Source organism: Bufo bufo, chromosome 4 (genome assembly GCF_905171765.1).
Source record: "Bufo bufo chromosome 4, aBufBuf1.1, whole genome shotgun sequence".
NCBI classification, from domain to species: Eukaryota; Metazoa; Chordata; class Amphibia; order Anura; family Bufonidae; genus Bufo; species Bufo bufo.
This window is the reverse complement of record NC_053392.1, coordinates 212,157,469-212,172,543: the sequence shown is the minus strand read 5'-3', so window position 1 is coordinate 212,172,543 and position 15,075 is coordinate 212,157,469. Positions and strand designations below refer to the sequence as shown.

Here is a 15,075-nt window from a genome sequence, read left to right as displayed (position 1 = left end):
GGCTCTGCACTGTACTTTTATAGGAACTTAGTTTCTCAGGAGGCACACTCTTCTCCTGAAGGCAAGCTAGAAGCCTGGGCTATCTAGCTGCATGTCAGAAGCTGCTCCTCAGCTACTCTCTGGCTGAAGTGACTCTTGGCTTCTGACTACACACCCCTCTCTCTGGTCTGGACCTGGCTATATATACTAGGGGGTTCCCTAGCTCCCTCTACTGTCTAGGAGGAGGAACTACACCCCTAACAGGCCTGGTACACAGGAGATAACATAAATAACATGACAACATACATTAAAATGCAATATAAAATACAATGACTATGTTCCACAGGAGGTGGAGAACAACGTGACCCAATTGACCCTTGTGTAGTGCCCACATTTACATAGTGGGACACTACACCATCCATGTAGCATTGCATGGGCATTGCTTTCCAAAATATGATCTGCATGCAAAACACATTAGAAGAAAAACATACCTGATATGTGTATAAAAAAAATCTTCGTAAGTATGCCATACAACCCTTAGATAATCCAGAGCATTCTGTATCCAGTACTGTGTTCCAGTGAAGCAGAGGTCTGACTGGCTTCAATCACCAAAGCTATGTTTAGGGAAGAAGCACTTTTAAAGGACTACCTTGCCAGCTGCTGTGCACGGGGAGGTTCTGTTATGCTTGTAAGAACCACTATTTTGCAAATAGTCCTAACTTCCCGGATTTGATGCTATTACCGTAGGACATACCGTAATAGCATCAAATACGGGAAGTTCTGAAAACCTAGGTATAAGGCACTAGATATAATACAGAGTGTATTTTTTGATTGAATGTTAAAGAGGACTTATAACCTCTCCTGACATGTCTGTTTTAGTAACTACTTACGTTCCCCATGTAATAACAGTTCTGGAGTATCTGTTCTTATGGCTGTCTCCTTTATTATTGCTGCTATAAGTTAAAAACAAATAATTAGTTGTTTGCAATGACAGTCCAGATGGGTGTAACAAGCTAGTCTGACACTGGCGGCACTGCTTAGATAATGGAAGACTGTGCAGGGACCGCCAACTGGTAATATCCAGCTGGTTCCTTATTGCAAACTGCGGTGCACTGAATAGGACAGTCACTGGCTGCAGGGGTCATATGTTGTTGGCATGACGTTACCGCTGAAGCTGGGTAAATTGCCCAGCCAGGAGAACCGGAGTGGGGTTGCTGGATCTGCCAGGTAAGTATCGTTCTTTATTGCAGGCTGATCCCCAGGGTGGTTTGGTTGCTGCTTTACATAAAGATGTCCCAGGCTATAAGAAGATTTCTAACACCCTGAAACTGAGCTGCAGCATGGTGGCCAAGACCATACAGCGGTTTAACAATACAGGTTCCACTGAGAACTGACTTCGCCATGGTCGGCCAAAGAGGTTGAGTGCACGTGCCCAGAGTCATATCGAGAGGTTGCCTTTTTAAAGTAGATGTATGAGTGCTGCCACTATTGCTGCAGAGATTAAAGAGGTGGGTGTCAGCCTGTCAGTGCTAAGACCATACGCCGCACACTGCATCAAATTGGTCTGCATGGCTGTCGTCCCAGAAGAAAGCTTCTTCAAAAGATGAGGCACAAAAAATAAAATACAATATAATGCAGGAGATAACTGTCGTTTTTGGGCTAAGGCTGATAGTTAAAAAAAAAATTCCTCACCCCGGATTTCCACAGATTTGTTGAATCCTAAGTGTTAATTCAAGGGGAGGATGAATGAAACAGTCAGCCCCCGCTCAATTCAGTAATAATCTCCCATAATTCTGTAGATATATTAATCACACATCAATACTTATTTAAAAAAAATCCACCTATAGTGGTATGATCGGTCCTATTTTGGAATAAAAAACACTGGTTTTACTAGAATGCCGCTGAATGTCCTGTATCAATTCAACATGTGCTCAAATAATAGCGCTCTGCATGTACATAGTTTCCTTTGTGCTTGGTATTTTTTTGCAAGATGTAACCAGTTCCTTCTATATCTGTAGGACAATTTCATCAGAGTCAGAGTGTTGGAAACAGTCCTTAGTGTATATTTTGGGTACAGTTCATTTTCTAGCACCTCACAAATCTTTACCCACTACGTGGGCTTACCTTTGCCTGTAACTTGGTGGGACTTGCGACTGAATTCGTACTCCACACTGTGTGCCGGCGTCCCGGTTGTGGAGTTAATCGCGATCCACGTGTCTCTCACAGCTGGTTCCAAGATCCGACTTGGTGTGAGGAACACGTACTTTTCAGGCACAGGTAAGGCTACTTTCACACTACCGTTCAGACGGATCCGCTCATATAATGCAGACTTGGGATCCGTTCAGAACGGATCCGTCTGCATTATAGTTTAAAAAAATTTGTGTGAAAGTAGCCTGAACGGATCCGTCCAGACTTTACATTGAAAGTCAATGGGGGACGGATCCGTTTGAAGATTGAGCCATATTGTGTCATCTTCAAACGGATCCGTCCCCATTGACTTACATTGTAAGTCTGGACGGATCCGCTTGCCTCCGCACGGCCAGGCGGACACCCGAACGCTGCAAGCAGCGTTCAGGTGTCTCCGCTTGCTGAGCGGAGCGGAGGCTGAACGCTGCCAGACTGAGGCATTCTGAGCGGATCCGCGTCCACTCAGAATGCATTAGGGCAGGATGGATGCGTTCGGGGCCGCTTGTGAGACCCTTCAAACGGAGCTCACAAGCGGACACCCGAACGCAGGTGTGAAAGTAGCCTTAATGACGTCTTGAGGGCTTTTCTAATGAAGTGAAGAAATTCCTTTCTTTTTCTTTCTCTTTAAAGTGCACTTGTATTCATAGAAGCGGGGTATCCGTACAAAGTCCTACGCCAAACGCGTTTCGGGGAGCTGCTGTCCCCTTCCTCAGTGGCATACCCCGATTCTGTAGACCATTGTATTTATACTAATTATCGGTCTTTCTCAAGATCCGTTCTGGATCTGAATTATGTCCCAAAAGCTGGTCTGGATCTGATTTTTGAATGTCATTCTATATCCTTGCAATTTACTTGCGGTTTTGATGCAGCATTTTTTCACAAGGTGCGTTTTTTCTACTATCTTTGCAATTTTATGTCTATAGTTATATCCATTTGGAATTTTTTCTTTATGGTATTTTGTTTTCATATTATTATCTTCTGTATGTGAGATTTATTTATTTCTATCTCACTATATATCATTACTATAATTTTTTTTTATAAAAAACACACTTTACTGAATGTTTATCAAACTATCAGCAATGTTTCAAAAATATATATACAATAAATATATAAAAGAAAAATATTAAAAATATCTAAAAGTATATATGTGTACCAATTGCAGATTCCTACAGCTTTCATATCGGGGGTATTTTCCCTCCACAGATGCGTCTGTTTGGGGTCATTTTTGACTAAAAACGCATCTGCGGTTTGTCTGCGTTTTTTTCGATAAGTAACATTTTAACTGTCATTGGCATTCTTATGATTTATGGGGTCTATTTTAGGCATTTCACATATAGAATAATGTTTACAATTTCATAGCTTCTTCTTGGCTAGAGGGTGTAGAAGAGGGGAGGCCCATGTGGGGTAGAGGGAGAGTTGCAGTGCTGAGAAAAACAGCCTGACATGCAACTCTGCATCGAATCCCACACGGACCACCGATTTTTCATATAAAACCAAATATTTCTAGTTCTGCATTCAAGCCCCTCGGTAACAGGCTACCAAATTCGTAAATCTTCCTCGATTCTGCCCTCGATAATCTCTCAATCTGGTTTCCTCCCCGCCAATGTTTCTCTACCTTCTCCAGTGCCATGAAGGAGAGACCTGTGGGGTCTTGGTTGTGTGCATCCTTGAAATGTCTGGACAGCTAATGTTTGTCATAATCATAACCTTTAACAATGTTGTTTAAATGTTCTGCTATCCTGACTTTCAAGGTGCGTTTTGTTCGACCTATATACTGTCTCCGACATGGACACTGGATCAGGTATATAACATTGTTAAAATTGCAGGTGAGGAAATGTTTAATAGTCATTGAATGAGAGTTTTGTGTAGAGGTCACTGATGTTGTTTTTCTAGAAGGAACTGGTTACATCTTGCAAAAAATACCAAGCACAAAAGAAACTTTGTACATGCAGAGCGCTATTATTTGAGCACATGTTGAATTGATACAGGACATTCAGCGGCATTCTAGTACAACCAGTGTTTTTTATTCCAGAATTGGACCGATCATACCACTATAGGTGGATTTTTTTAAAATAAGTATTGATGTGTGATTAATATATCTACAGAATTATGGGAGATTATTACTGAATTGAGCGGGGGCTGACTGTTTCATTCATCCTCCCCTTGAATTAACACTTAGGATTCAACAAATTTGTGGAAATCCGGGGTGAGGATTTTTTTGAACTATCAGCCTTAGCCCAAAAACGACACAGTTATCTCCTGCATTATATTGTATTTTATTTCATGTTTTTTATATTGTTCTTTTTATAAGTGAGACCTCATTTTATTGTAAATTTTATGAATAAATTGTGTCCTATATCTCCATATATGAGTGCCCATCCATATTTTCTTTACATTTTAAACCATTTTTGAGGGGTGTTCTCAAGTTTTGGTTGGTGCACCTACCCTCGGGAAATAGAGGTTAGCGGATCTCTCAATTCTTTTTATACTCAATGCACAAAAAAAGCCCGCAAAGAGTTTGCTGAAGACAAGCAGACTAAGGATATGGATTACTTAAACAATGTCCTGTGGTCTGATGAGACCAAGATAAACTTATCTGGTTCAGATGGTGTCAAACCTGTGTGGAGGCAACCAGGTAAGGAGCACAAAGACAAGTGTGTCTTGACTACAGTCAAGCATGGTGGTGGGAGTGTTATGGTTTGGGGATGCATGAGTGCTGCAGACTGTGGGGAGTGTAAGAAGGTACCTGGAATTATCGTGGATGGAAGGTATGTGTCAATGAGGTTCCTGGCCTCGATGAAGTAAGAGCTGGTATTTTATGTGTCTGCAGCAGCTATTGCTAATTGACACCTTGAGAGTTAGCATGGCTGTCATAGTTGATCCGGGGCGGCTCTTACTGGAAGTAGTCAAAGTGCTGGGTGGGTGACTACTCCCCATGTTCCAGGCTGGGTTTTGCCAGGCATAAAAACCAGCCAGCACTGCCAGGTGTGTGGATTTACCTCCCTCTGACAGTGGAGCTCAGGAGTCTGTGTGCTGTGAACTGAGGGCTGTTCTGGGATTTGAGATTTGAGCTGGGCTGGAGGACTTGATGAGGCTGAACTGCTAACATGGTGTAAATTAACAACGAGGAGAAAAGATGACTTTTATTGTTTATGGACTTTACTTGTGTGTGAACAAACACCAAGCCACCTGCGTTTTGTGATACATCTTATCTGCATTTTGTTATACACCAATGTGTGAATAAACACCGCTGTTTGATTCAAGAACTGTGTACTTTGCCTCTATACTGCATCCGCTAGTCCTAGCTACCAGAGCAAATTCCCACAATTGGTGGACATCAAACCACCTGTATTTTAACCCTTGCCCCACGACAAAATGGAGGCTGTTGTGAAGGCCCTCATGGAGGCTAATTTGCAGCAGCGAAAGACCAACCTGCACCAACAGGAGGCTATTAAGCAGCAGCAAGAGACCAATCAGTTGCTGCTACAACACGTGATGGCTTTGCAGACAGCATGAGCAACCCCAAGCGTCCACGATGCCCGGAAAGCAACCCCAAGCAACCCCAAGCGTCCACGATGCCCGGAAAGCAGTCCGTGCAGCGATCCCTAGGATGACACCTGCAGACGACATCGAAACCTACTTGGTGATGTACGAGAAAGTGGCCACCAGGGAAAAGCTGCCCCGAGACAAGTGGACTGAGGTCGTCGCTCCTTTCCTGGCATCAGAGTCCTAGCGAGTCTATTTCGACTTGCCGGATGATCAAGCAGCCGACTACCCGAAGGTAAAGGGTGAGATTTTGGCAAGACTGGGCGTGAATGTGTTGGTCCGGGCCCAGCGGGTACATAAGTGGGGGTTTAAGCCGGCTGAGCCCACAAGATCTCAGTATTATGACTTACTCCACCTTATGCAAAAGTGGCTACAGCCTGATGTGCTGTTTACCACGACTATGCTGGATAGACTATTGGCTGACATGTTCTGGAGGGCGCTGCCACCCCCTCTCCAGCACTGGATCGGCCAGGTATCTTCTGGAAATGCCCTGGAAATGGTGGACCTGGTGGAACGCTATGAGGCCACCAAGAATCTCAAGGGGGTTCTTTTGGGAGGAGGGCAGGCAAACTCCAGAACTCCCCACCCCAGGCCCACTGGTATGAGCCAATTAAACCCCCCCCGGAAGGTTCCCCTTATGGGCCGGACCCAGTTAATCTGCTGGCGGTGTCAGGAACCTGGCCACACCAGGGCTGAGTGTCCTCATCGGGTTGAGCCCATGGACACTAATTGTGGTTACTGACAATCGCTATATGCTAGGAAACTGTGTACCACAGGTACCCCGGAGGCTCTAGACCACTTGTGTCAGGTGAAAGTGGGAGACACTCAAGCGGAGACGCTGCTGGACTCAGGGAGCTTGGTGACCCTGGTAAGGGCTACCCTGGTGCAGTCCGCTGAGTATACTGGCTGGAAAGTTGGGGTGATGTGCATTCATGGAGACTTGAAAGACTACCCCACTGCGCTGGTGTCTCTAACCACGGTGGCTGGCAGGTGGACCCACGAAGTGGCAGTCGCCAAAAATCTCCAATGTGGTGCCTGTGTGGCGTTCTGCGCATTGCCTGCCCGCATGTCTTTTGTACCTCGATAAAGTAAAGATTGGACTTTTATGGTGAGTGCAGTCTCTTATCTTCTTACCTTGTACAAATCTCCACTATGAACTAATAATAGGGAGAGACTTTCCAGGTTTCCCTGCCCTATGGCCAATTGTGAGAGTTACAGATACCCCTGAGACAGGAATAAGCCCAGAAGATTGGCCTTGTTCAGGGGGATGGCCGGAACCCCGGGAACCTGAGGCCAAAGGGCCAGCGGTAGGGGTGACCGCTACTTCGTTGGAAGAGGGGGCGACAACCCTGCGTAGGGTAATGGTGGTAGACATGGAGGAGTTGCCACCGGGTCCAGGGTTGGCAGACCTCAACGTCTCCAGGGAGAATTTCGGTACATCCAAACGCAGAGACCCAACCCTTTCTCGGACCTGGGAGAATGTGGTAATACTTGATGGCGTACCCCAACAACCTGGGGCTGAGTCGATGTTTCCCCATTTTGTGGTCCACCAGAATATGCTATATCAGGTAAACCAGCTGCGGGGTGAACCTGTTGAACAGTTGGTGGTGCCCAGGACCTATCGAAAACTCGTGTTAGAGTTAGACCACCAACATTCTCGGGGGTCAGCTGGGACTGCAGAAGACACAGGACCGGATACTACAACAGATTTACTAGCCCAGTGTCTTTAGAGAGGTGGATGACTTTTGTAAGTCTTGCCCGACCTGCCAAACCACTAGCCTCCAGCACCTGTTCCGCAGTCCCTTAGTGCCCCTCCCGATTATTTAGGTACCATTTGAGAGAATCGCTATGGATCTCGTAGGCCCAGTACCGAAGTCCGCCAGAGGGCACCAACACATCTTGGTCGTCCTGGACTATGCCACTCGGTACCCAGAGGCTGTGCCACTGCGACATACATCGGCCAAACTCATAGCAAAAGAGTAAATGGAGATGTTTTCCAGAGTGGGGATACCCAAAGAGGTTCTGACTGACCAGGGGACTCCTTTTATGTCCAAGGTCATGCGAGAACTCTGTAAGTCGCTGAATATCAAACAGATACGGACATCCGTCTATCACCCGCAAACTGACGGACTAGTAGAAAGGTTTAATCAAACGTTAAAAGCTATTTTAAAACAAGTAGTAGCTAAGTATGGAAAGGACTGGGACCTTCTTCTGCTCTATCTTATGTTCGCAGTGCGAGAAGTGCCCCAGGCCTCTACTGGGTTCTCGCCCTTCGAACTACTATATGGCAGACATCCACGTGGTATGTTGGACATAGCCAAAGAGGCATGGGAGAAACAACCCACACCATATTAAAGTGTTGTTGAATACGTCACCCAGATGCAGGAACATATGGAAACCGTGTTGCCGCTGGTAAAGGAACATTTGGAGGCATCTTAGCGAGCTCAAAGTTGGGTGTATAATCAGCAGGCTCGGATCCGGATCTTTAACCCGGGAGATCGGGTTTTGGTTCTGGTACCGACAGTGGACAGTAAGTTACTGGCTAGGTGGCAGGGACCATACGAGGTACTTGAAAAGGTTAGAGAAGTAAACTAAAAGGTACACCAGGTGTACCATGTGAATTTACTCAAACCATGGAAGGATAAGGAGACCAGTACTGGCGATAGCCCGCGACCGAGTTTTCTAGGGGGAGAGGTTCCGGCCCCTAAGTCTGATGTAAGGGAAGCGGTTGCCACAGTGAAGATTGCAGACAGCCTCTCCTCTAAACAGACTCAGGAGGCCAGGGAGTTCATCAGCAGGAACACGGACGCACTTCCATAATCCAGCATAATTTGAGGGTGTGTGTACTGTGTCAGTACACAAAAGTGATACCTTCTGGCACAAAGACACAACCTCAGTAGATATGTATAGGAGCTTTTATTTGTAAATGACAATGCGTTTCGGAGTCAATATACTCCTTTTTCAAGTCTTTGGGGTCCGTGCTGGAGCTTGAGCTACAAACTGGGCTGCAGGGCAGTATTCCAACATGATATACTGTAGTTCCCAAACGCACTTCCAAGATGACCACTGCCTTCTGAGGGTATAGATGCTGTACTGGCCAAGCATATCACCAGACCTAAACCCTACTGAGCATCTCTGGGGCATCCTCAAACGAAAGGTGGAGAAGTGCAAGGTCTCCAACATCCACCTGCTTCTTGATGTCGTCATAGAGTAACAGAAGAGAATTCCGGTGGCAACCTGTGAAGCTCTAGTGAACTCCATGCCCAAGAGAGTTAAGGCAATGCTGGAAAATAATGGTGGCCACACAAAATATTGACACTTTGGGTACAATTTGGCCATTTTCACTTAAAGTTGTACTCTTTTTTACTTTTTCACACCCATATGCAATCTTCTGTTCGCTTCTCCCTTATATTGCAATGAATTAGAACTGTAGTGTATGGCAGATTCGCCATTTTCTTATGGATTCTTGGGGAATGCTGCCTGAGATGCCGTGGTCACAATTGACCATAGCATTTGATGGGTTAAATGTATACGATTGCCATTATAGCCAATTCCATACATTTGACCCTGGTGTCTGCTATGTGAAACAGCAGACACCGAACGGCTTTGGCACCCACTCAACTCCAGAGCAGGCACCATCTTTAAAGAGATGACATCCGATGTACAAGTATGGCGCATGGTTAATTAGCGCAGTGGTTGAATAGCGCTTTTCCATCCACAAAGCATCCTAGAGAGTCAGTAATAGGCTGATAGGGATATTTGGCTTGTGGGTGAAATTTCAAGATGAACCTAAAATGCACCTTCTAATCTAACCTTTACAGGTAAACTTAATGTGACCTTCTCTAAACTTTTGAATGCACAGGTACAACTGTTCAATGTTTCAGTACTTTTTGCACAACTTGCTGTTCTCTAACAAGGAGCATAACGGCAAAATACACAACAGGTATTTGATCCATGAATCACCCAATAAATTTCCTGGTTCAATTAGAATTGGCATTTAAACAGTCCTCCTCATCATGCTGTTCATATTTTGACATCATGAGACCAAGATGACACCTAACAATTTATCAACAATACCTCGCCTTGGCGAGGCTTCAAGCAGAATTTTCTCACACGGAAGTGGCCACTGAGCTTAGAGAGTAACAGAGTGTCATCAGCAGCTTGCAAAAGAGATACAGAGAGACTGGAAGAGTCACAGAAAGGCACAGAAGTGGACATCTTTGGCCACATCCCACACTGATGACCACTTCATTGTGAACAATGCGGAACCGGATGATGAATGCCACACAACTCCAGGCACATTTAAGGGAGGTGGGAGGCATCCAAGTGTCACGTCAGAGCATTCAAAACCGTTTACATTAGCGTGGTCTGCACCACACAACCAGTCACAAGCGTCATCGTTTTTTTATGGGCCAGGGAGCATCTACACTGGATGAGGGACAAGTGGGCCTCAGTGCTGTTCACTGATGAAAGTCGATTCACGCTGAGCAGAATTGAGGGCCCCCAACAATGTTGGAGACGTCAAGGAGAGCTCTATGCATTAGTCAGACGAGCCTTTGGTGGTGGTGGTGTTACAATGTGGGCAGGTACAGTGCAGACCAAAAGTTTGGACACACCTTCTCATTCAAAGAGTTTTCTTTATTTTCATGACTATGAAGGCATCAAAACTATGAATTAACACATGTGGAATTATATACATAACAAACAAGTGTGAAACAACTGAAAATATGTCATATTCTAGGTTCTTCAAAGTAGCCACCTTTTGCTTTGATTACTGCTTTGCACTCTCTTGGCATTCTCTTGATGAGCTTTAAGAGGTAGTCCCCTGAAATGGTCTTCCAACAGTCTTGAAGGAGTTCCCAGAGATGCTTAGCACTTGTTGGCCCTTTTGCCTTCACTCTGCGGTCCAGCTCACCCCAAACCATCTCGATTGGGTTCAGGTCCGGTGACTGTGGAGGCCAGGTCATCTGGCGCAGCACCCCATCACTCTCCTTCATGGTCAAATAGCCCTTACTTTCAAAGTTTTCCCAATTTTTCGGCTGACTGACTGACCTTCATTTCTTAAAGTAATGATGGCCACTCATTTTTCTTTCTTTACTTAGCTGCTTTTTTCTTGCCATAACACAAATTCTAACAGTCTATTCAGTAGGACTATCAGCTGTATGTCCCAACCCCATTTATAAGGCAAGAAATCCCACTTATTAAACCTGACAGGGCACACCTGTGAAGTGAAAACCATTTCAGGGGACTACCTCTTGAAGCTCATCAAGAGAATGCCAAGAGTGTGCAAAGCAGTAATCAAAGCAAAAGGTGGTTACTTTGAAGAACCTAGAATATGACATATTTTCAGTTGTTTCACACTTGTTTGTTATGTATATAATTCCACATGTGTTAATTCATAGTTTTGATTCCTTCAGTGTGAATCTACAATTTTCATAGTCATGAAAATAAAGAAAACTCTTTGAATGAGAAGGTGTGTCCAAACTTTTGGTCTGTACTGTATGTCTAGTCAATACAGAACTGCCCTACACTTTGTGAATGATACAATGATAAGCCCATACTACTAGAATAACATAATTAATCCAGTCATTGTGCCTCTGCATGAACAACACAGGCCTAATTTCATCTTCATGGACAACAATGCGCCAGGTTGCATAATTAGGGAACAGCTGCTGGAGACTGGGGTACCTCAAATAGAGTGGTCTGAACTTTCTCTAGACCTTAATCCCATTGAAAACCTATGCGATCAGCTGAGTCGTCATGTAGAGGCTCGTAACTCTGTACCATAGAACCTCAATTACCTGAGGGCCGGCCTTCAAGAAGAGTGGGATGCCATGCCTGAGCAGAGTCGACTTGTGAACAGCATGGTACATCGTTGTCAAGCTGTAATTGATGCTCAAGGCCAGATGACAGGTTTTTGAGACATTTACATTTTTTGTGGGGGTATACCGACCACTGTTGTTGGCTTTTGTTTCAATAAATTATTTGAGATGAGTAAATCACTATTGCTGCTTCTACTTAAATTCCCTACTTTCATGATATAATATCACTGTAGCGTGAACTTTCTATGTTTTCCATAAATTTCACCTGAAAGCCAAATATCCCTAACTTTTTGTGAGTAGTGTACATCATAAGAAGGATGTGCTGATCATGAGGTACAGATTGTATTATAGGCCAGACCTACATTCTTATTTCTTCTAGTTATTGTTGGAAACAGCCACCAAGCATGTGAAGTGTCTAGTGTAAACAATGCACTTCCTAGAATACAAGACACCAGACATTGAACCAGAAGTTATTCAGAGCTATTTCAGTTCTCAGGCCAGCAGAACTGTGAATGCAGCTCTGAGCGGTGAAACTTATTATAATTGTGGATCAGTACAAAATACGTTATGAAATATATCTGCTCAATTAATCAGGGTTTTCTATAGATTAGTGTTGTATATAAATTGTAAGGTGAATCCCCTATTTGCTTAGTTATGTAGTGCTATGGGAAGCAAATCACACAGTGAGAAGTTTTATAGTTCAGGCAATGCTCTCTGAAATCTGGGAAAAGGGTATGCAAATGAGCTCATAGCAAGTGCTGCGTCTAATACCACCAGATGCAAGGGAGTTATCTTATAAGTCAATGTTTGACCATTTAAACAGGCCTTGAGACATAACTTGGATAATAATTCCACAAGAGCATTGCCTGACCTATAAGACTCCACACTCTGTTTATGTGCTACTCATAAGAAGATATAGTATCCCCTGAATACTAACCTATGCCTCTCACCCAGTTAAGCCAGTACTCTCTGCTCTGCACTGATAAGGGGTAATTACCCCAAAACAGCTGTTTCCAGATGAGATGCTGGCTTAATTATTATCCAAGTCATGTCTCAAGGTCTGTTTAAAAGATCAAACTTTGACTTATAGAATAGCTGCCTTACATCTGATGGCATTAGTGGCAGAGTTTGTTAAGAGCTCATTTGCATCCCTTTCTTCCCAGAATTCCAGAGGAGCATTGCCTGGTTCCATAAGTCTCCTCCATATCAGAACCCTATGAAAGCCTGCCCCTTGGACCAAAAATGGCAGGCATATTGAGTGCCACCCGGCTTTCCCAGAGTCCTGAATATATGTATGTAGTCAGATCTGTCCACTTTGCTGCATCACTAGGCAGTATTTCCCCTGAAGAGTCTGAGTACAAATGCTATGAAGCTTAGTAGTAGTACCAGTGTTCTCAGGGATCAAGCTGGATATATAGAATTTGTGACAACTTGAAAAAGATTAACAAATCAAGGCCTCTCTCTGCATTTTGATTAGTGGTCACTAAAGTAAAAGCTCTGTACATATGTAAATTATGGGCTAAAATAGGTGGTCCACAGAAGGCAGCAGATTACACTGAATGTCTGTAGGCACTCTTGGTGTAACCATGGCAACTGCGAAGCTAATTAGCCAGGTCGCTGCCTGGAGGCTGGGAACAGAAGACATTTGCAAATTAACCACATTTCTATTCTGTCATTTTTGACTGGTCAGAATTCCAGTATTATGTCATTCTCTTATCATTATCTTCCCCTAGTCTGTCACAATATGTGAAGAGGAAGGTGTCACAGGGGTTAACAATGAAGCTGAAAGTGGGCACAGTCTTCTGTGGTCTTCTTTTCGTGGTAGGGGTCTTCCAGGCATGTGGGCCTGGTCTGTTTTCAGCAGTATGACTTCTTCTGAAACGCCTCTGTACTAGGGTTAAAATTGAGCAGTTTAGAAAACAGTATTTGGGGGCGTCAGTGTATGCAGTCAGCCGACCATTTTTAAACTTTGGGGGAAATTTATCCATTTATCATTCGAAAAAAAGTTAGAAACCCTGTATTTGCAACTTTTTATACGTCACTGTGACAACATTTAGAATAGATAATCAATATCAGATCGGTGGGGATCTGATAACTGGCATATTCGCCGATCAGCTGGTTGAAGAGAATACAGCGCTCCCTGCTAGCGCAGCTTTCCCTTCACTGTTTGCCTGCTCGCCGTCGACATCGCAGCAGTGAGCGGGTGTAATTACAAGCCATCCCATTCACTTCAATGGGATGGCTCGTTCTTATTGATCGTGAATGGGACAGCGTGTAGCTGCATCTGTTCACCATTGCAATATTGATCGTGAGCAGGTAAACAATGAAGGGAAGGGCTGCGCTTGCACGGAGAGCTGTCTTCTCTTCAATCAGCTGATCGGCGGTAATGCCCAGTGTCAGACCCCCGCAGATCTAATAATGATGATCTATCCTAAGGATAGGTCACCAATATTAAAATGCCGGAAAGCCCCTTTAATAGAATTCCTCTCTTCTGTTTCAGGGACACAAATTCGCTGGTATCATCAGCCCTATTACCTCTTATGGTTCTGATTTGTCATCTGGTCACTTAGAGGTTCCTTTTTTTGCTAGATTTTTTCCTCGTTCGGCAGTCAGTCTCAAAAACCTCTTCCTCCTGTCCTTCTGATGGTGCAGTAAAGGAGGAGCTAGCTTCCCATTTTACAACATAAGTCAATATACCTATCAGGAAACAGCTTCTTTAAAACCGCTTTAAAAAAGAAAATGTAATGTTTTAAAATATCTGGATATGTGCTTTATGTTTAACTGTTATATTGGTTCTGTTCTTCCTTCAGGTAATCTTCACTGCTGCTGGCAAAGGAACTTCATTCTTCATTTAGTACTAACTTTTGCATAACAGAGGGGCAAATGATTGTGTTACAACATGCTAGGCCGCCATCGCAACCAGAGTCATCTGCTTTTCCATCCGCCATAGGAATGGGCAAGAAGCAAATAGTACTGCCTGTGCAGGCTCATTCAGACAGTAGACTGGTCCATGCCATTACACCTCCGACTTTGGAAGTCACACAGGATGAAGTTGGGGAGCAAGATCCGTCCTTGGAAGACCTATGTAAACCACTTTCTTGTAAGCTGTGTAATGTCACTTTAAATTCTGCACAGCAAGCTCAGGCACACTATCAGGTAAGCAAGCTGAGGCTGGTGTTGCTTTATTCTGGGACTCTTCACCCCAGACCTGTTACCTAAAGTACTCTATGAATAGTATTGCTGGTACTTTGTTTAAATCAGTAATTTATATCTCTCTACTCACCCCTGTTCCCCCACTGTGCTCCCAAAAATTGGCTGTGTAATGCATAGAGAGATCTGAGAAGTCTACTTAATGTATTATATGGCCAGTTTGTGGGTGCACAGCAAGGGACGAGGGTGAGTTTAGAGATATAAATTACTGATCTGAAACTAAGGAGGTCCAAGGTGACATACAATCGTAGCGGCACTGTAGTGAAATGCTCAGTCCACTACATAGTAAACAGTCTTCCTCCATTGCTGGAGCTGAATAGCTGATCGGCCA

At 44.2% G+C, this 15,075-nt stretch overlaps 1 protein-coding gene across 1 annotated transcript in view; it reads left to right on the top strand.

The window, feature by feature from the left end:
- ZMAT3 (zinc finger matrin-type 3) overlaps nt 1–15,075 on the top strand; it is a 58,334-nt gene that overhangs the window by 23,526 nt on the left and 19,733 nt on the right. Inside the window, exon 2 of the mRNA XM_040428257.1 lies at nt 14,345–14,690. Coding sequence (XP_040284191.1) covers nt 14,418–14,690 — 273 coding nt within the window. The 5' untranslated portion in view covers nt 14,345–14,417. The remainder of the gene's footprint in view (nt 1–14,344; nt 14,691–15,075) is intronic.